The sequence below is a fragment of the Sinocyclocheilus rhinocerous genome, unplaced genomic scaffold (genome assembly GCF_001515625.1).
Source record: "Sinocyclocheilus rhinocerous isolate Xijiao unplaced genomic scaffold, SAMN03320098_v1.1 scaffold688, whole genome shotgun sequence".
NCBI classification, from domain to species: Eukaryota; Metazoa; Chordata; class Actinopteri; order Cypriniformes; family Cyprinidae; genus Sinocyclocheilus; species Sinocyclocheilus rhinocerous.
Genome location: NW_015651641.1, coordinates 807,292 through 829,626, shown reverse-complemented (window position 1 = coordinate 829,626; position 22,335 = coordinate 807,292). Strand labels below are relative to the sequence as shown.

Below are 22,335 nucleotides of genomic sequence, written 5' to 3'. Positions count from 1 at the left end.
TACACGACGTCTTCCGATCTCTAAAAATGCTGGGTTAAATACAACCCAATTGCTGGGTTTGTCCCTATTTTACCCATCACTGGGTTGTATTTAACCCAACATTTTTTAGAGTGCATGTCACTCTAGCCCTCTTGTTACCGTAATTTTCCCTTTTATCCCTTTTTCTGCATCACCTATAAGTGGAACTAAGTTTAGACATTTCACATGAGACTACGTCTGAAGATTCTGCTTTAAATCAAAGCTTAAATCATTCTGCTTTAAACCTCTGGAAAGTTTTTATGGGTGTTAAAGGTTCTTTATGGAACCAAAAGATGTTTTATTATTATAAAAACCCTCAGTTGCTCAATGGACAACATTCCTTATATATTTACACATATTTGTGTTTGAGTACACAAGTTTGACAAAAAACTGATTTATAGATCCAAAGAGATATAAGTCTAGGAGTATTTTATGTTGTAAAATATCTACTAATGAAATTATCCAGTAGACTTAAAACCAATACAGATCACATATAGTTCTGTCTCTGCAAGCAGTGCTCCATTTGACAAACTCTCATTTATTTCTCGAAAGCCTCCAGTCATGAAGTTATTAACAAGCTTGTCACCTACAAGATGTACAGTAATGTTCCATGACTTAATTATAGCCGATTGATTTTTCCCTAATTTTGCTCATAATTTGGTGCACATTAAACCAACTCAAGGCTAATAGGCTGCTAATATATGCTCAGTTCATGGCTACTTGATAATTAGCAACTATTAAGCACATGAGTGCGGTAGGTAACGTGTACGTGGACCGCTGCTGTCCTCTAGTGGTCAGATAGGTCACTGCATTATTGCATAGTGTCAAAGTCAAGGCTGTGCCCCAGTTTGAATACTAGAAACTAAGTATAAACTGTGCTGAAAATGGGAAAGTGGTTACTTTTGAAGTATGTAGTAAGACAGTATGCCAGTATTGGGATATTCACACACAGCACTGAGATCACCCATCACCACTTCAAGTACATAATATTTACACTTCCATGCAAGAATTAGCATGTAGCTAAATTATCTTACAATTATAATTCATTTGAAAGCTGTCGCAGCTTTAGACACATTTTTCACTTTTCTTCATTTTGAAAAAAAAAAAAATCTATCACACCTTTTCAACTGTTTTCTCTTCTGTTGCGCAAGCTGAACACGTTTGTATGAAAGCATACTTAAAAAAAATACAACTTAAACAGTACATAAGAGTATATAAAGAGTATATCTCCAGCAGTGTTTTTTAATATTACTTCTATGCTATTATAGTTTTTTTTTTTTTTAAATATTAGCTTTTATTTTCATATTTATTTTTATTTTAATTAAATGTTTAGTAATTTGTGCTTTTGTCATTTTAAACAAAACTATTTGTAAATAGTTTCTAAAGTTTATTTTTTTGTTCAGTTACTAATTTTAGTACTTAAACTTATTTTAGTTAGATGACAAGGCGACATTTCAAAATTTTCATTTAGAGTAAGTTTTTCACAATATTTTTTTTCAGCTTTATATCAATTAACAAAATTTTTTTTAATAGTTTTAGTTCTGTCATGACAACTCTCGGAGGGATTGGCATGGTAATGTACATGACAATGTTAATGTATTTGGTCTTGGCGGAATAGATCTGCTACGCTGCTGCTGCTGCTGCGGCAGAGCAAGTACCGAGACTTGCTACTGCCAATACATCCACAACATGCTGCTGTGAGCATGTAAGAAATACTCCCGCAGCACATATAACACATATGAATAACCCCCAGATAGCATACATGAATCACCTAGTAGCAGATCTATACAGGTGGAGCTGGGGAAGGTGGAGGGTTTCTGAAGTGCTTTTCAAACAAAAGCAAGGTATTTGAATATTGAGCAGCGAGCTCATTGGCTACCGATACAGGAGAGAACCAATCAGCTGCCATGTGACAATGATGTCACCAGGTCAGATTGAGCTAGACCTATCGGACTGCGCCATCTAGAGTTTCATTCCAGAACTCTGTATTTAACAGTGCTCATATCCAGGCACCTCTGATATACCATTTTACAAAAACAATAAGTTGAGACATTATAATCTTGCATACTTCTGATGGATAGATAGATTTGAACAAATAGATATTTGATGTGTCCTTTTTGCATTTAACACCATGCATTTGGACTAGAAACTGCACAGTGTTGAAATCAAGCACAGCATCAGTGACTCATATCAGATGCAACATTTAGTATATTATGTCCTTGGTTCAAACAAAATTCAAGACACTTGTGGTATGAGAATATAAATATGAAATGTATGATCTATAAGAATGTGATCTGTGTGACTATATCTTTAAAATGTAGATTTCAGGGCCACTTAGCTTTTATATGTTACAGTATAAATTGCAGACTCAACAAAAACTAGCAACACCCTTTTAAACTTCTCACTTTCTCTCTCAGTCTCACAAACATACCCTCACACATTGCTCACATTCACACAGGAAGTAAGCTCAAGGCAGATCGCAAGAAAGGAAGTGAGATGCAACACATTTATAAACAATACTGTTGCTTCTTCTGCAAATGTATCTGGTCTGCTATTGTACTCATAATTTGGTACACATTAAACTCAACTCAAGACCAATAAATAAATAAATAAATAAGACATAATGAAGAAGCAACGTCACTGACATTATGTATTGCTTCATACCTTAATTAATGCTTATTTTTGCCTAATTTTGATCATAATTTGGTGCACATTAAACTCAAGGCCAATAAATAAATAAAATGAATGAATAAATAAATAAAGTTATGACAAATGAAGAAGTGTCACTTACATTATGTATTGTTTCATAACTTAAATACAAACTGTTTATTTTTGCCTAATTTTGCTCAAAATTTGGTGTGCATTAAACTCAACTCAAGGCCAAAAAATAAATAATAAATAATAAATAAAATGAATAAAGAAATAAAGTCATGATGTAATGAATAAGAAATATTTATATAATAAGATTCTACACTATTTCTAGACACTAATCATATTTTTAAAAAATTTGAAATTTACTTTGTTGTACCTTTGTACAAAAGGTGAGAGGTCAGACTCTATCAAGTGGCAGATACAATCTACAAAAACTATTTTTTTTAATAATAAGGTAATATACAGTAAATACAATTTTATATAAAGAAAAAAAAAATGATATAAAGTATGAAATATCATAGTATAAGCTGATGCACATTTTGTTTAGGTGTCATGTCATTGAGTCTTAGAATGAGACTGAATGCAGATACCGAGATACACTGGAGTCACGTCACCTTTGACAGAGTGACCCACGATGCTCTCCTGCATGTCAACATCCAGTGCTATTGAGTAAAAATGGCATTACTGGTAAGTGCAGATCACATGTATCCGCCCAGCAACCACAGGAAGTCCTTCTTTTGCTGCTGCTGCTGCTTACAGAGCATCAGCCTTGTGCAGCGGAAGTGCACACTTCTATCTACACACACACACACACACATACAAACACACCTACAAGAGCAAGAAGTGAGGACTTGTGGCTCCCCGTCCCGGAAAAGACCGTCTGCATCCTGTCGGACACAAGAGTCAGAAACCATGATCAAACGCAAACTAAGTGAGTATATTTGATTGAGCACTTCCCTCGTAGTATAGTGCAATATCATTTTGCCATGAGGTTTCTTATTGTGGTTAAAGTCTCTGGTCGGTTAAGCAAGACTAATAAAGATCAAAATGCCTTAAATAACGCCCCAGTGTCCTTGTCGAAGCTATCAGTGAGTTATAAAGGAGCAGTTTGTTGACATTATTGATTTTTATAATGGCCTTAAAGGCTAATGTTCCTCTCTTATGAAGGTTAGTGTATTTGAAGGCAGTGGTACATAGACACTGATACGTTTTTAAGAGGCTTTTTGTAGTTTTGATTCACATGCCTTGAGGAAAACCCAAAGTCAAAATCATGCCGTTCTGAAGACAGTGATGGGATATGGGAATACTGTAATGACATTTGGGGATTCAGCTGCACAAAGCAAATGAATGTACTTTAGACTAGATCAATATGAGCCGAATTGAACATCGACCAAGAAAAACAAACTCATGATGAAAATAAAAGTCGTTTATATTAGATTAGTTTGAGTATTATAAGGTCAAAGTATATGGGATATATGGATATCATTGTGTGATACTGTGAGCAAATACACGTAAAAGCACAGTACAAAAAAACCCACACATACACAATGGCAGGAAAAGTAAAAAAAACACGAAAGACGTCTAAAATCAGTCATGTACATTCACTAGTAAGTTCTTATATCAATCCAGACCAACAGAAGAGGAAGGTCTTTAAAGTAAAAAACATAAAATATAAATATATAAAATATTTAAATTACTTGCGTATGTTCATATACACACGCCAATCTATTCCCAATAAAAATATAGATTATTCAACACATAATTATTGTACTTTTTGCCTTACTTAATGAGGTTAGTAGTCACAATGGAACCTAGAGCTGTCAAATTGATTAATCGTGATTAATCCCATCCGAAATACTTTAAAATATTTTTTCTCTTCATCTTCATCACTCAAAATCTTAAGGAATATTAGCTGTAGGTATACCTCTGTTCCACTAACATGTTTAACTAATTTTCCCAAGGCATTTCAACAAAAACCTTTATTTTGTGGAAAACACAGTGATCAAAATGAGAGCACAGTAACCACTGTCGCACAAAAGAAGATTGCTACTCAAATTTGGATGGTTACAGCTGTCAGAAAATTATTAGGACGTGTAGAGGCCCCTGCTTTGAATGACTTCAGCACATCTGCGGCCGCAGGACTTCTTTAGTTTCTCACACTGCGCTGGTGTGATCTTGGTCCACTCTTGGTCCACTGCTTTACCTGTTCTGCAGTGTGACAGGGACATTGTCTTGCATGAAAATTGCAGGCTGATTGGGAGATGCTTGTAGGGAAGGAACTGCATGTTGCTGAAGGAGGTTCTAATAAACATTTGTATTCACTCTGACATGTATCTGTATAAGAGGCCCAACTTCTGCTGCAGAAAACATCTCCCAAACCATGACACTTCCGCCTCCACCTTTCTCTGACTTCTTTACACACTTCAGTTTTTGCTCAGTTTGATGCCAAACAAAATGTTTCCCATCAGACCCCAAAAAAATTACACTTATTCTCATCACTAAAGTAAACTTTGGACCAGTTCTCCTCTCTCCACACAACATGCTCCTCAGCAAAGCCTTTTGATACTTTCTGCTAATGAGAGGCTTGGTCACTGCAGAGTGCGCTTTCAGTCTCACGTCTCTTAAACATGCCGAGACAGATCCATACCCTGTTCAGCGCTGAACTGGCAAGCAATTCCAGCTGCAGTGTTGAACCGATTCCTCATTGAGAGTCTCCGCATTATCCTGTCTTCTCGTGCATTTGTCCAGCCTTTTGGGGGGACTTGAAAGAATTAGTGTCGTTGCAAACCTGCAATATTCGGGAAATCACAGATTTGGAATGACCACGTTCTCTTGCTATGGCTGAAAGTGTCATCCCTTTAGCCTTAATCTGGACAACCTCCTGTCACAGGGATTCAGTCACCATAGAGCAGCCCTCCATCTTACAATCTCAGTGAAAATTGTAGGAATGCTGCCAGTTGAATAGGGTTTGTCATATAATCAAGGAAATTGGCACCAGGTGCCAGATTAACACCAATAACTTAAGTGCTCTCTAATTTTGATCAGTGTTCTTTTTCAAATATCTCATTTAACGTTTTTATACAGTGCATCAGAATACAATTAATTTATGAAATATGCTTAAAAACTTCACTTTTACTTCTGTTAGGACAAATTCAAATAGGACTAAGCAGTGACCTTGAAATTGATGAAATTTGAGGTTGTTCTCTAATTTTAATCTCCACTGTATGTGTGTGTACTGTGTATATTGTATGTATACATAAATACATACACACATACGTGTATATTTAAGAAATATATGTAATATAGATTTATATAAAATATAAATATGACTGAATATGTATATATAGCTTCTTGATTTTATTAAATATATACATGTATGTGTGTGTGTGTTTTTTATATAATATACACAGTACACTCATATATCATGTAAACACAACATTTATTAATTGTGATTAATCATTAAATATTTTAACAGTAACAATTAAATTGTTATTAAACATAAAGCAGGAAATATAGTAAATGTAGAAAACATTAAATCTTTACTTTGATAAATGTGACCCTGGCCCACACCAAAAATCATTAGGATATTAAGTAAAGATCATGTTCCATGAAGATATTTTGTAAATTTCCTACTGTAGATATATCAAAACTTCATTTCTGATTAGTAATATGCAATGCTAAGAACTTCATTTGGACAACTTTAAAGATGATTTTCTCAATATTTAGAATATTTGCATCCTCAGATTCCAGATTTTCAAATAGTCGTATCTCGGCCAAATATTGTCCTATCCTAACAAACCATACATCAATGGAAAGCTTATTTATTCAGCTTTCAGATGATGTATAAATCTCAATTTCGAAAAATTGACACTTAAGACTGGTTTTGTGTTCCAGGGTCACAAATATGTTTTGATCAGTAATTAATAAATAAATAAAAGTACAAGATATAAAACACAAATATGCTTTTACTGAGAAAATATCTATTCAGTCTTTAATTTTTTTATGTACACATTGCAATTAGTGAAAATGATAAGAAACATTGAAGTAGATATTTAAATATTTATTAATTAATATTTAAATGTTGAGTATGAAAACACTCAACATGTTTTAAGAATGTATGTGCTATTATTATTATTTTATTTCACACTGATATTTTATTTAATAGACAATTCTATCAATTTACTGTAATTTCATAATTCAAAATGTACGTGTAAATAAGATCTGGTATTTTAATTACCATTCATTTTAATATTATTTGATTATTGTGAATGCAAAAAGTAACAGTTTTATCTCACAAAACATGTTTCATCCTTAATATTAGTTACAATTTTGGATAGCTGTGTGTTTTCTTCAAGTACAACATATCAGTACAGCAACACATTATGAACTACACTCTTAAAAATAAAGGTGCTTCACGATGCCATAGAAGAACCTTTTTGTCTAAATGGTTCCATAAAGAACCTTTAACATCTGAAGAACCTTTCTGTTTCACAAAAGGTTCTTTGTGGAGAAAGAAGGTTCTTCAGATTACAAAAACGCAAGAAAGAGATGGTTCTTTAAAGAACCTTTGACTGAATGGTTCTTTGTGGAACCAAAAATGGTTCTTCTATGGCATCGCTTGAAGAACCGTTTGAAGCACCTTTATTTTTAAGAGTGTACATCACCTTTAACAGTCCCATGTGTTATTCATTTCAATCTGTCTGATATCTAAATATACTCAGTCTGGATCATAACACAAGACCACTTGACAAGAAACAAAACCAGAATGGGGCTAAACTTTGACAGTCCCCCGAGAGCTATAATTATTAAGATAAATGAACAGACGTTCCAACAGTGACAAAGAGAAATTTAAGACCCTGACATTGAAGATCATGCTAGAAACATTACAAAATACGACTAAGCTTTATTTTAAGAATAGCCTTCCTGTTTGCACAGTATCTTAATTTCCTCCCACGTTCATCATTATCACTGCTCGGCAACCTTGACATGATTTTCACCAGAAGGAAATATTCTGGCTTCATTTATGAGAAGCTGAAATGTTCAAATGGTTGTTTTAGGGACTAAAGGGACCAATGCAGGTCAGGGCTTGTATGTTTACTTAAGAGGCTACATGTTTCTTTCTCACATTTAAGGAACTCTTGGTATGATAGGGACCCTGGGGTGCACAGCAAAGCCCGCAACGAGCACCCTAAGCAATTTTTTTTTTTTTTTACCAATGAGAGGTTTAGGCTAAAAACCGTGTCGAGTTATAACACGCACAACATGTTTTCTCCTTTCTCAGACTTCAAGTGGTTTGGTAGTCTCACCAACCTCCGGCGGAAATCAGACACCCAGAAGGACGATGCCAAAAAGGTGTCCACCGATGACTTGGGCATGCATCCACGGAGCCCGAGCTACGCCAGCTCCAGTGAAATGTACACGCACATGGGCACCATGCCGCGTCACCCGAAGAAGGACAAAAGCTTGAAGAAGAGCAAGTCCAAGGACAAGACCAGCCTCAGTCGGAGTCAAAGCATGAAACCTCCACAGGACCATGTAGTTGATTCCCCACTTCTCAGCGTACTCTCTGGGAAGGGCCTGGAGGCCCTGGAGAACTCCATCTTAGAGGACAAGCCAGCTGTAGGAACCAGAGATAATCACATTCAGAATCGTGAACTTCCACCTCCACCAACTATGGATGGACACTCAGCAAAGCAGGAAGATGAAGATAAGGAGCCAGTAGATGACTCCAAGCTACATGTTGATCCACCAAATGCATGTCTGGGAACGTCACCAGATCTATGTCAGAGCAAAGAGCCAGAGGTCCAGCCAGTGCTGCCCAAGAAGAGATATAAAGAAGGAGACACCTCCATGAAGGATGCTGAGGAGCTCCAGGTGGACAATAACTTGATTCAGTTACCTCTGAAAATCGTCAGTCAGGTGGAGCAGAAGCAAGCAGCATTGGAAGATGCTAAAATAGGATCAGACTGTAAACAAGACAGTCAGGAAGAAAAAGAGCCTAACAGGTAAGAATCAGCTAAATTCCTTGATTCTTGAATCTGATCTTCATCGTTTGTTTATTAAGTACAGTAGCTACGTTCAATGAGTACAGTACAATTAACATTAAAGACGAAATACCATTCAAACAATAGAAACCATCACAGAATCTGTAATGGTTTTACAGGTTATAATGGGAATTGTATTGGTTTTAATGGAAATGGTAAGGGTCCTTGTGGATCTCTGCTGGTAATTTGTCACCTTTTATTGGTGGCTTGTTAAAACCACTAAATCGTAATGGAATATGTCCCAAAACACGCTACAGGAAAACATTTTTAATGGTTTTAATGGTTAATAGTTGGATGGTTTGTAATGGTATTTGTAGTGGTAACCTTTAGGATTTCTGTGATGGTTTCTTTAGTTTGTTCTTTCAGCAGGGAAAGTGTTATTAAGAAATGGATTTGTGACTAAATGTTTCAGAGGACAGCAACGTCACATGAACGCTATTGTTCCGACAAACAGCATGACATACGAATGTGATTTTTACACAACAGTTCAATATACAAGAAGTTAAAATTGAGCAACTAACATTTTAAACACAATACTGCAGTTAGTTTCTGTATTTTTGCACCCCCATTTGTTCCAAACGAAGCCAAAGCTGAATGAACCAGCAAGCAACATAGACTACTAGAGTGCACTCGAGAACGTCCACTATGGTTTCGGACACCACTAAAAATGGCTGTTCCCTCAAATAGTGCCCTTAAGGGTATAGGGGCGATTTCGGACACAGCCCTAATGTTTGTTCCTGAATCATTCAGAGTTTACAAACAAATCAGTTGAATGAATGACTCATTGACTCGCTCATCCACTTATCGCCACCTACTGGCGTACCGATGCAACCCACAGTAACTGAAAAATATCCCAAATGCACAAGTGGAGTGAAACAAACAGTGAAAAGCCCCAGTGCTGTTGGACTGTATATCTGTATATTAATAATGAAGCAAATTGAGACATTAGGGCAATACAGAAACTCTTGACAGATAAATCAGATAGCTGCACTATAACGTCAAATGAGACTAATCCTCGTGTCTGACCACATACCGTGACAGTGTGCTTTTGTGATACAGTAAATTATGATCTCTGCTCCTTTGTGACACTGGTTCATTGTACATGTACTTCACGCTTGAGATGTTCTCATGAGATTAAGACCTGCTCTGTGCGTTTAGACATGCATTATAATACAGTTTATCTCAGGGGCCCTATAGACTCCAGTACATCAATAACAAAATACTAAAATATATTTAAGTGAATTTATAAACGTACGTTTGGGATTGGATATGTGAAAGATTTTGGCCAATGATGGTGTTGAATATTCTCTTTTTACATCAGGCTTGCTCCACTGCTCGGTTCAGCCATGTTTCCAATTTCGCTGGATGGCGTGTAAATGGCTGGTAATGAGGTCACACACCTGTGAATGTTTGATCAATGAGGTCAAACAGCGTTTTAGCAGTGACCCTCATAAATTCACATTAGTCACATTAGTGGGCAGCAGAGAGCAACAGGGTGAACAGGCATTCAAAGAAAAGTTGTTGTTCATTCCTCTCAGCTTCCCAAAGGGACTTGACAGACCGTATGACTTAGACTGGAAAACTGAATGAACAATTTTAAGAAACACCTTATTGGGCCTTTTTTATGAAAACGTTTGTTGTTGTCTATTCATTTGGAAGTGTTGTTTGAATATGAAGTTGCACAATAATCTAAGGTGAGTTTACTATTGTTGGTATGTTGTTCGTGTCACATAGTTTCCTCTAAAATCTTATTTTAGTTCTAACAAAAAATTTGAATAACTTTGGTCATCAATTTATTTCATTTTACTTTACTTTGATGACAGTGGGGGCTAAACTGCTTGTTATTTTTAGCTTTAATTATAATAGCAGTATTCAGTAAATAGTGAACTTAAAAAACAAATTAGTGAAATGGCCTTTATATCTACACTGTATACTTTGAATTCAATATATAGCGTTGTGGTCATAAATGGGGTAGTTATGGTATCAAATTATAATACTTTACTTTGAGATATATCATGGCAAAAAAAAAGTTATTATTATGGTATCTTGTCTTGGACAGTGTTTTAGTACAGGCAAACTGCATATGCTACATAACCATTGTCTTATAATAAGACTGTATCAGTCAGAGCGCATTATAAACAACATCTGGTTTGTTGTTTGCAAGGAAGATCTTTTCCCTGTCATATACAGCTGAAGGAGGATAATGATGTGAGGTCAGCCGGCACAGCTGGAGGATGTGAGAAATGTCTTCAGGAAACACACAAGTCTTCCTGCTTTTGTATGCAGTGTCTTTAAGAGGACGCGTATTCAGTGTCACCTTACTGTGTATTTACTATTATACTAAAAGAAAACCATACTTAGTCAAAATCAAGTTGTCATATGCATACTTTGAGTTGTTAAGAGCAGAACCACCATCACATGAATTTTCCTACTAATACTCCAAATTAGCATTCATTTGAATTAAAACATATTATAAAAAGGATAAAAATATAAAAATAAATGGTTACACTTTATTTCGATAGTCCACTTTAGACATTCTATTGACTATAAGTAACTTTGTAACTACATGTCTACTAACTCTCAGTGTAGACTGTTAGGGTAGGTTTAGGGTTAGTAGAATAAGTTGACAAAGAAAGTGTTAGAAGATATTAAGCAGACAGTCTACTAATACTCTACTAACTGCTAGTTGACATGTAGTTGCAAAGTTACTTACTGTTAATAGAATGTCTAAAGTGGACTATCGAAATAAAGTGTTACCAAATAAATAAATTACTATAAATCCAATAATATTAAAATGTATTAATAATAATACTACTAATAATAATAATAATACCATAAATATGTTGATAATATAATTAATTGATAACATTAAAAGTTTAATAATAATAATAATAACAAATTATTATTAAATTAATTAAATATATGACCACTTTTATATCACATGACAAGTTGAATTAAATAAATCCCCATGTTTTTGTCACTTTCAGTTGCATAACAAATTAATTATAATTAATCATAATACAATTAATATAAATACAATAATATCAAAATGTATTATTTATAATAAAATTATAATAAATTCTATTAATTACAATGTATGGATAACATTAAAAAATATAATAATATTGGTTAATATTAAATTAATTAAATATATTGCCACTTTTTATCTCATGAAAAACTAAATTAAATAAACCCCCAAGGTTTTTTTTTTCTTTGCCACTTTCAGTTGCAGAATAAATGAATCATGGCCTGTAAATAGGGATTTTCTTCAATTGCATATTATGCTGCTGCGTGATTCTGCTTCCACACCACAAGATGTCATTGTACAATTCAAGACCTCAAAACTGACTTGGTGCACCTGAAGGCCCACTGAAAAATAACTCTTTCTAAAAGCGGTTTTTAAAATGTTATGGGTAGTTTTTCCCTATTCAGGGAGCATTTTAGCATCTTGGAGTCTTATTCGTGTCTTGGGAGATATTCTGGCTTGGTATGATCATTCACATGTTGTTTTCACCATCATTCTACACACTCCAGTAACATTGTTGAGCATTTGAGCATTTGAAGGACCTTTGCTTCATTTCCTGTTTGTATATCTATACTGCTTTCATTCCTGTGTTTCAGAACAGAAACTTCTGTTCAACACACTCTGTTTCACTTTGACTGACTCAGAGTGAAGTGTTGAGGGCATTCATACAATGGTTTTTCAGTGTGTTTGGCAGTGGTTTCCACACACTTCTGCTTTTCTTAAACTTTTCCCATGCTGAAAGCTGTTTCTTGGCCTGATCTGAGTGAATTTGTTGTTGCTCATTTATCTAATAGCCTTGTTAAAAACTCTGGTTACACTTTATTTCGATAGTTCACTTTAGACATTCTATTAACTATAAGTAACTTTGTAACTACATGTCAACTACATGTCAACTAATTCTCATTAATTTGCAACTACATGTCTACTAACTCTCAGAGTAGACAAAAGTGGACTATCGAAATAAAGTGTTACCAAAACTCTTCCCATGCTTAAAGCAAGTTTGTTTCTCTCACACACTCACAGATAAAAAAAAAAAAAAAAAACTGTCACTGGGGCTGTACCCTTTCAAACACTACTAATATGCACTTTTGAGATACTTGTACACCTTTAAGGTGCTATATGCACCCTTTCAGGGTAAATAAGGTACAAAAGTGTATCTTTTGTAGAGGTACTGCTCCAGTGACAACTTTTGTACTTTTTTACTGGGAGTGCATGAATTTTGACAAAGTACTTTTTGCTGCTGTGCAATACATTGGGATTTGAAATCCTCTTCAGCCAAAACTCTTTCTGTTATCAGTATTTCTCAAGGTTTCATTTTAAAAGTCAATTATTAAAGCTTTTGAACATAACCCTAACTGTTATTTGCAAGACAATAACTGTTGCCTATAGAAGTTGCCTATATGAAGTACTGTCTAAAAATAAAATAAATCAAAACATCTGATGTATCTAGTCTTGTAATAATAAACATATTCATATTTCTGTGCTCATATCCTCTATCTCTGCACTTCCTGTTTTTTGGTTGAACCTCATTTCATCCTTTCATTGATGTGGCGTGCAGTAGAAGGAACGTGAACACGCTTTTCACTTCCTTTGGTTGTTAAAAAAAAGTCAAGTTCCTCTCTGAGTATTAGAAGGCATCCTGTGGCATGAAAAAAAATGAATATGATGAAATCCATCTGACTACATATCTCACTGATGCTGTTTAACACTGAGGTGGCTTTGAATTTTTCATATGCTTAAATATGTTGGTTTTTTTTATGCATTTCTCTGGAATACTTGATTCTGATTGGTCAATGACTGCATTCTGCAGTATATTTTTGTACATGGACACTAAACTGTATAATTCACTGTTACAACTGCTAATTCTCCTTCTTATCATATGAGTACATAATTTGCATGTCAATTTGTTAATTTAGATTGCAATGTAAGTAGCTGTGCATAAAGTGGGATAATTTGCAGCCAGCTTTGTTTTGGAATTTTTATCAGGGTTTATTTGGCAATTATGAATGATTGAATGACTCTGTTTATTATATATTGCATAATACATAATATGAATATTACGTGCTATCAAACAATGTTGTCAATGTTTTTCTTTTCACAGACAGCTGGACATCACAGACAACCAAGGGGATTATGTGGAAGTAAGGCCTTTTTTCTTTCTCTTATAGCAAGAAGTCATTTAAACAAATCTAAATCTCTCATCCTTAATAAGGAAAAACTGGAAGGAATTATGTTAATATATCTGTGTATTACTTCAATCTGTCTTTTCTTTGATTTAGGCTATATTTCAGGTTCAATCCCTGACAACTTGGTGAATATGGCTATTGCATGCTTAATTAGGCACACTTCCTGTATTCATTAACTAAAAGCACCATTTAGAGATACTCCCTTTTGGAGCCAGCCTCTAGCGGCCAGTCAATGAATTGCAGATTTAGTCACTTCCGTGCTGGCTTCACGAGAGAGACCGGAAGGTTGCCGCTTGGCTGTACTGTGAAGATGCTTGTGGGCGTTCCTAGTGCTGTCGCTCTAATGTGATTGGTAGATTGCACATCTGGATATATCTTTAGAAAATGCAATCACAAACTATATATATTGCCGGTAAAATTAAGATATCATTCTAATTTGACCAGGAATTAGACTTAAAAGAAGTAAAATTAGCTTTCTGCTGTTGGTGAGTGTTGTTATTTAAACTACAGCACTAATCAAATCATTAACAAATCATTAATTATCGTTAATTAAATCATTAACCAGTGCTAAACACGAACCATCAATGTATGAATCAAATTCACTAAACAGTTTATTTTCCATGCATCATTTTTAATATCCATGGATGTAGTTATGGTCAAATCATGTCAACTCTGTTCTGTCTTGCCTGCACTCGAGACGGTGACGTGTGAGCGCCACTGGCTGGTTCTTCACTCCAATCCACCTTTTTCTTCAACGCGGAAGGAACCCTATGGGTGAGACTTCCGGTTTATTAGCCGCTGAAGGGAAATAACGAGAAGAATAACAACGTGCGGTAAACGGTAAAACTGTTTGCACTACAGTTCATAATTAAGATAATACATTAAAATAATATGGTAAAACACACCAATTTTCAATATCAAGCATCAAAAGGAGCGGTTAACAGCTAAAAATAGCTGGACGCGGATGAGACCGGAAGCTAGACCCATAGAATTTACAAATGGCCACGCCCATTTTTACGGCAAGAAAAAGGGGGATTGGTTGTCGCTCGCGAAATTTGCTGTTCATTTGCATAAAGTTAAACTATTCTTAACTTTTGTCGCGTGACTCCCGTCGCTCGCCACGCCCACATTCTGTCGCCAATGGTCACTATTGTTCGTGTCGCCCGAAGTCGCCAGCTCTCCATTGAAAATGAATGGGATCATGTCGCTTTGTCACTGTGTGTCGCTGGCGGTGTGAACAGGGCTTACACCCAGCGTGCGATAGCGCCTCACCCCAGGGTGTGCCAGTCCGTGCCGTTAAAACTGGATGCTACACCGTGGCACAACGGAGCAGCACACACGTGAAAGTCCTTCGCAAGAATTACGTTTAGCTTAAGCACAGACTCGCCGAATGAAGCTTCTCAAAGAAACTTCACTCGAATGTGGGTATTGAAGTTACCTTTCCGTCCTGGTTACAGACACACTGAGAATCATCGCTGTATGATGAGAGTGAAGTGAAGACGCAAATCTTTAGAACGTGTGTCACTGTGACGTCACTGAGACCGGCCGCTCTCTTGAAGAGAGAAAACATAATCTGAGTATCATTTTTCTTTCTCTTAACAAAAAGCTCTCAGAATATGTACAGTTTACACGGTCTGTAGACTGCGTGTCTATATAAACGGTCTATAGCCATAAACTCTATAATTAAAGTGTAATCTTTTTTTAAATGAGTATGCACTTTCTTTTTCTTTCTTGTTTATTTATTTATTTTCGTTACTGTCCAGCTCTGTTTCTGCTTTGAGCTATAGTGTTGGTTCTTAAATGTTTTTTTTAACTATTCTTTCTATTGCTGTTATTCTTAAAGCTGCAGTCCGTAAGTTTTGCCTCTTTGTCGCCATCTCTGTTTGAAAACCTGCAATTGCAGCTATTTGTGGAATTATCTTCCTTGCGTGGGTTGGGCTCCAGCGCGGATGAATCTAATCTATTCACAGATTCTACATCTTGAAAGTATGACCCAAATAGTTTAGAGTAGAGTTTTCACTGGAGAATATCATCTGAACAAGTAGCAACTGCCACTTTTGTTCTGACCAACTGAGGAAAAAAGCATTACAATAAATTGCGCTATCAATGGTGGTTAAATCTAACGATCGGTTAGCTCATATCACATCAAATCGTGCCAATTCGACCTTTCTGGATTGCAATCCGCCATTCATTCCAGCTGCTGTGAGAAAAGGCTATAAACGACCCATCACCTGCAGCATCCTCACGTGCGATATAGCATACTAACCGGGACAACTTCTTTATGTTTACAGACGTGACGTAATGATGTAGCGCCATGCTCGAATTTCCCACGAAAACCTACCAGTACCACTTAAAACTTTATTACAAGCTTACCGTTGTTATTCGAGCTAAAGTAAGGCGATAGTTTTGAACACTGGCTGGTTATGTACTTGCTCAAAAATTTATTTGGGATCATTTTTAAACAAAAAAGTTACGGACTGCAGCTTTAATAATTGTCATTCATGCATTTATTTGAATTAAATGCCACTCATTTGACATAGTAAAATGGCTTTCTTTATTTCATGTCATGCCTTTATTTCATTTCATTTAACCACTCTATTTTGGATTCACAAAAAAATATTCTGATCATAGGAGCCATTTGTTTGGGATTCAGACAACACTGGTTGTGCAGTATGTTTTTGGTTCACAGAAAAGTGAAGAAAAAAATCAGTGAAGAAGAGGAGATAAGTATCCTCAGCTGAACAGAGCTTCTCACACTTACATGTTACACACTGTTAAAAAACTAAAAAGAGAAAAGACATGACTGGTAAGAAACCAGTTATAATATGAAAGTTAAAATTTATAGGCAGTTTATGTTGGGAGTGTATTGATTTGGATGGTTGAGCTCCAGAGAGTTAATAATGAGGTGACTTTGGTGGTTACAATTTTTTTTTTTTAAAAGGTGGGAATAAAGAACCCTAAACTCCTAATTACCATTTCAGAATAAAATAGCTCTCCAGGATGACACAGTTCTAAATAGAACTGTTTCTAGGTGTAAAGAACCTTTAAAGAACCATTTCTAGAGTGTATTGCCAACAGCCAACCTGCACATACATTATGTGCCTGCTTGAGAGGAAATAACTGTCTATACCAGTAGGTGGCAGTAGTCAGTATTCATCATTCAAAATTGAAAACCGATATTAGGTCTGCGGATATACAAACCATCAACAATACAGCGCTTACTTACCATTTTCAATATGAATCCTCACCGTAAAAAAAAAAACTGTGGCATTTACGTAAAATACCGGCAGCTGTGGTTGCCAGAACTTCACCGTTAAAAATATGGTAGCAACATTTTAGGTTTTACAGACTTAACTTAAATTCACAATAAAAAAACGTATTTCATTAACTGATGTAATGTTAATAAACCAGCATATTGAAATAATAATATCTGTTTTGAACCATTGTAATACTGATAACCACCAAAACCAGGTGGTGATGAGAAAGTCACTTGATGAATCAAAACTCATCACAAACAGCCCTTCCACAAGCTGAGAAGGAATATACTAATATATATCAGTGGCGTTCCGTCCATATAAGCTGCGAATGCTCCGCATACCCAGGCCATTTGAGAGAATAAGTTCACGGGATAATTCATATAAACATGATTATAAGTTGATCCCTTGTCATTTGAAATGTAGCTTAAAGAGTTAGGAATAAGTACGTAAAATGTTTTATTTGCCAAACGGCAGTAATTTTCTTTAAATCTACCAGTTGCGGTTGCTTCCGGGCGAGCGGATTCTCTGCAGCTTTCTCGCCTCTTCTCTGTTGCTATGACTCTTCAGGATTGTAGCGCGTTCTCAGTGATTTGCTGGTCTGCCGCAGATTTAATGCGCGAGGTAAACTGTCAGCGAAGCACTCGCCCAAGCGGAAAAATGTGCTGTTGCTGTCAGATCTCGATTGCCGAAAATCACATTGTGTTTGATGCAAAACCAACTGAACTAAATCAAAAGAAAAAAACACTGTAACTGTATATTTTTGTTTTCTCAAGCAAAGCAAATTTTAAAAGTCCACTGAAAACATATCTTCTTTCATTTTTGGTCATAGACAACGTATGTTGAAGATTATTGTAAACGTTATTGCCTAAGCGGTAAATTAAAAAAATGTTTATAAAACGTTATTGGAGTAGTGTCACCCGGGTGGGAATTTTAACTCTTATTCACTGGGAATAAAAAAATCATTTAGCAGATGCAGAGACATATAGAGAGGGGGAATCCCCCTCATCTCTCTACCCTCTGATTACGTATCATAACGTAACTACGTGTAAACGTTATTTGGCGGTTTTTACTTGGAAAACCAGCTGTATTTTTCTTGCATTCGAATAATAATGAATAATAATGGGGGGTTGGGTCTTATCACTCAGCATACCCGGTTAAAAAAGTCACCGCTTGCCACTGATATATATATGTATAGAAGGTGCACAGCGTCATCCACACAAACACATAACACCACCATGGTAACACACGATACTGAAATAATGCAATAAACATTAATTTAACAACATTAGTTGTAAGATAAAACCCTAATGTACACAACTGATACGAAAAATCTAAGAAGAAACAAGTATTTCAACGAAAAAACATAAAATATGAAGTGTCTTGCCGGGAATTCTGGGAGTGTCAATTTACGGGTTTTCACTGTAAATTATACAATGACTTTTTCTTTTTCACTTCCAAAAACCGTAATTTTAACAGTATTTTACTGTAAAATTACATTAAATGTAATTACAGTTATTCACCGTATATAGTATGGAAACTTATACTGATAACCAATTAACAGATTTTTACTGTAGCATTTTTACAGTCTTTTACTGTTAAAATCACAATAATTTTTTACAGTGCTGTTCATCAGTTGGTCTTCACTTTGAAGTGTGAAGTGTGTTGAAGGTAAGATGAAGATGTAAAATTAGAAGAGTTGTCTTGACTGTCTTGACTTGCTTGCTTTCATCACTTTCATTTTTCTTCTCGTATTCTGGTTCAGACTACTCTTTCCTCACTGTTTTGCATGTTTCTGAATCACTAAAAAGAACCTTTGTTCTTTTTCATGAGTTTGGGAATCGAACTACATAGAACCGGTTTGATTCCCACATAGATGTTACATTTCATATCAAGTGGCAACACAACAGTACTTACTTTTTTTTAACCTTTTGTAGTTTTATTCATGGTTTTTGACGTTTTTGAGGCATGTCAAACACCCTATCCATGTTGGCATGTGTCTAATTTGACCAGCTGCTGTAGATTATTCTAGTAGTTTGACTGGATGCACAGCCTCCTTTCCCTCCACTTCTTGGATGCCATCCTTCCCTCTCTTCTCCGCCACAATATGAAACTTTAATGGTGTCTGAGTTAAAAATGAGTCTCTGCCCTGAATGTTCACTGTAATGGCAAAAAACAGCTCTTTCAACTGGAAACAGAGATGCACGATTAGTCTTCACTCCAGAACAGAATGTTCCCAGAGGCCCAGGCACGTGTGATCTCTTGAGGTGTTCGGAATTGCGTTCTTCCCTTCAGCCGTTGATACTGATGTTTATTTTCTGCTGGGCTGTCATCTCATTATCTTGGCTGTTCCTAGATCTCACACCTTTCCCAGCACCTTAGGATTGAACTCTTAACCTTTCTGCTAGCCGCTAACACCAGTTAGCAGTTTCCTTTCAGTAATTGTATTACTGAAAATTCTACTGAAATATACCAAAGCTGATCTGCCCTAGCAGTACTATGGTACTTATTTTGTACCACAGTATTTACATGGTATATCCAAAGTATTACCAGTAGTAGCAGTATTTCATTCAGTGTAATTATATGGGTGGTTTCGCATGTTTTTATTGCGCACCAGGCAAAAATCGAAATTCCGAGTGCTTAGAAGAGTAACAGCGCAATTCTCCTGAACAAGCCATATGATTCAAGTTCTCATAGTTAGGGGTTTTAAAAATTGCAATAGTAATAGTGATGCATAAGAAGACAGAGATATACCGTAGAGAGGAGAACAGCTAGTGAAGAAAGACAGGCCATGAATTGATGAAGATCCATCTGGTGAAAGATGGGGGTTGTAATACCCCTCTTTTCCCCCTCCCTCCTGTTTTTCAGCATGGAAATACATACAGAACAGCCAGTAATTATTTTTAAATCAAATCACAGCTACACAGCTCTGCATTGATTAGCCCTGTAAATTGACTAGCCCTCACTTGCTAACATGCTTCTTATGGTCTTCTATTACTGCTACAGATCAAACCAAGTGACCGAACTGCTTGATCAGCGAAAGCAGCACACACTTGGACAAAAGCCATACCACATGCCAACTACAATACCCAGAATTCCAATGGGGCTAAGCTCATTAATGTTAATTGGAAGGGGGAGGTAAGGGTGTTTCGGGGGCCTGTAGGCACATGGAGGTAAAGACGAACCCCCTCCACCTCCTCATTATCAATTCCCTCACAGGGTCTAGCTCCTCTCCATTGTACTGCTGCACCCTGCCTGCAGGACACTCACTGTGTAGTTAATATTTAACTGAGAGAGAGACTCAATGAAAGATTGAGGAGGAGTTGTGAAGGAAAAGCCACAATCAGCATAGATACACACAACAGCATGAGACCGAAAACAAGAAATAGAGAGGAAACACAGAAAGTAGAGAACTAGGGCAGAGAAGCAGGAAAGAAGTAGGAAATCAAGATCTCTTTAATGTCTCAGTTGTTTATCTCCTAGCCATGAGATTAAATGAACTTTTGCTAAAGACTACTTTTCAGATATGTTTCTCCTTTAGAGTTTCAGAAGTGATCTGTTCCTGAATCTTAAACACTAGCACTAGCAATGCTAAAGTCATGGTTTCAATAGGATAGAACTGGGAGAATAATGACTGTTTTCAAACACATCCCTCCATCTGCCATTTGTGGAACAAACAGATATTCCTGCCCCAGTCTCACACCATTGGTTGAGCCATTATTGCTGTGTTGGTCTGGTCAGGACACTCAAATAAATACAGCAATGCTTGATAGTACCACAAGGCCACAGCAAAACCAACCAACAAAAAGTCAATTTAAGCAGTAATTTCATCTCTCACAAATATCTGTCTGTGGTCACCATATGTTTGTCACCACGTGTGTGTCATGTGAGACTCCTCATATGTGTGGTAATAACATGAAATCCTTTTCTCATTCCATGATCTCATGAGGCAAACACACACACCATAACACATGACGTTAACCCACGCACCAGATTACTCCACATGCTATCTTTTACTCTTTAATAGCATCAGCTTGACATTCATCCTCCCATTGTCTCAGGCTGATGAGCGTTCAACATGAAATGTACATGTTCTTACTGGATTATCTGCAAATGCACAATAGCATCAGTGAGATTTCTTTGCAGAATGGGTCTCGTCTAATTATATATTTTGTTTTTTCATTGTGTGGCTTCCCTAGGTGATGCTGTAAGCTTCACTGCTCAGTAGCTAAGCTTTTTAGTGAACCAAATGTGCACATAGACGCAAAATGCTGATGTGATCCTTATAGCCAGGCAGATGACTTACCAGCTGTCTGGATTTAGATGGTGGATTTAAAGCAGGAGTGTCCATTCCTGCTCCTGGAGGGCCACTATCCTGCAGAGTTTAAGTCATTATTAAACATATTTAAACCAGTTACTTTCTTCCATGGAACACAAAAGGAGAAGTTTTAAAGAATGCTCAGACTGCTCTTTTCTATGTAGAAAGTGAATGGACTAATGCTGCTGAGCTCCAAGTATAAAAAGAAACTCCATAATTGTAGTCCATTCGACTTGCGTACTGTGTTTCACATCTTCTGAAGCCATACGATTTCCTGTGATTAACAGACTGACATTTAAGTCATTATTTACTGATATTCTTCCTCCTCCACTTTAGCTCTCAAATGTCAAGTATTTAGTTATGAGACATGCAGCCTGCCATGCCTTGATGCATAAAGTTTGAATATGCAGAAGCACAAATGAGAGCTAAATTTGAGATCTATCGTGGATGGCACAATTTTCTGTGAATTACAATTTAAATTTTAGTCTGTTCCTGTTTGAAACAATTTGAGGGTGAGTAAATGACAGAATTTTATTTTTTGGGGTGGACTGTTCCTTTTAAGGATGCTGCTGTCAAACCTTTGTGTTGGTTGCCATAGCGAGGCGTCACAATAGTTCCCCATGTCACAATAGTCCCCAAGGAGCAAACGCCCCACCCTAGACTGCTGTGCCAGAGTCAGCCTCATTTTATCTGGAGTAAGTATGTGTGCGTGTGTGGGTAGTATCCGATAGGGAATATTTAAGGACTGAGGCTCATTAGCATGTTTTTACTACATTTCTAGAAAACATCATTTTATTTCCAAGCACAACTCACATCTAAATAGCTCCTGCAGCCTGCT

The 22,335-nt window shown here is 36.3% G+C and overlaps 1 protein-coding gene across 1 annotated transcript; it reads left to right on the top strand.

The window, feature by feature from the left end:
• Window positions 1-3,513: 3,513 nt before the first annotated feature.
• On the top strand, window positions 3,514-8,679 carry LOC107713266 (SH2 domain-containing protein 3C-like). The gene is made up of 2 exons (XM_016518727.1): window positions 3,514-3,601; window positions 7,952-8,679. The coding sequence occupies exons 1-2, from the start codon at window positions 3,583-3,585 to the stop codon at window positions 8,677-8,679; spliced, it is 747 nt and encodes a 248-aa protein (XP_016374213.1). The 5' UTR covers window positions 3,514-3,582.
• Window positions 8,680-22,335: the final 13,656 nt, after the last annotated feature.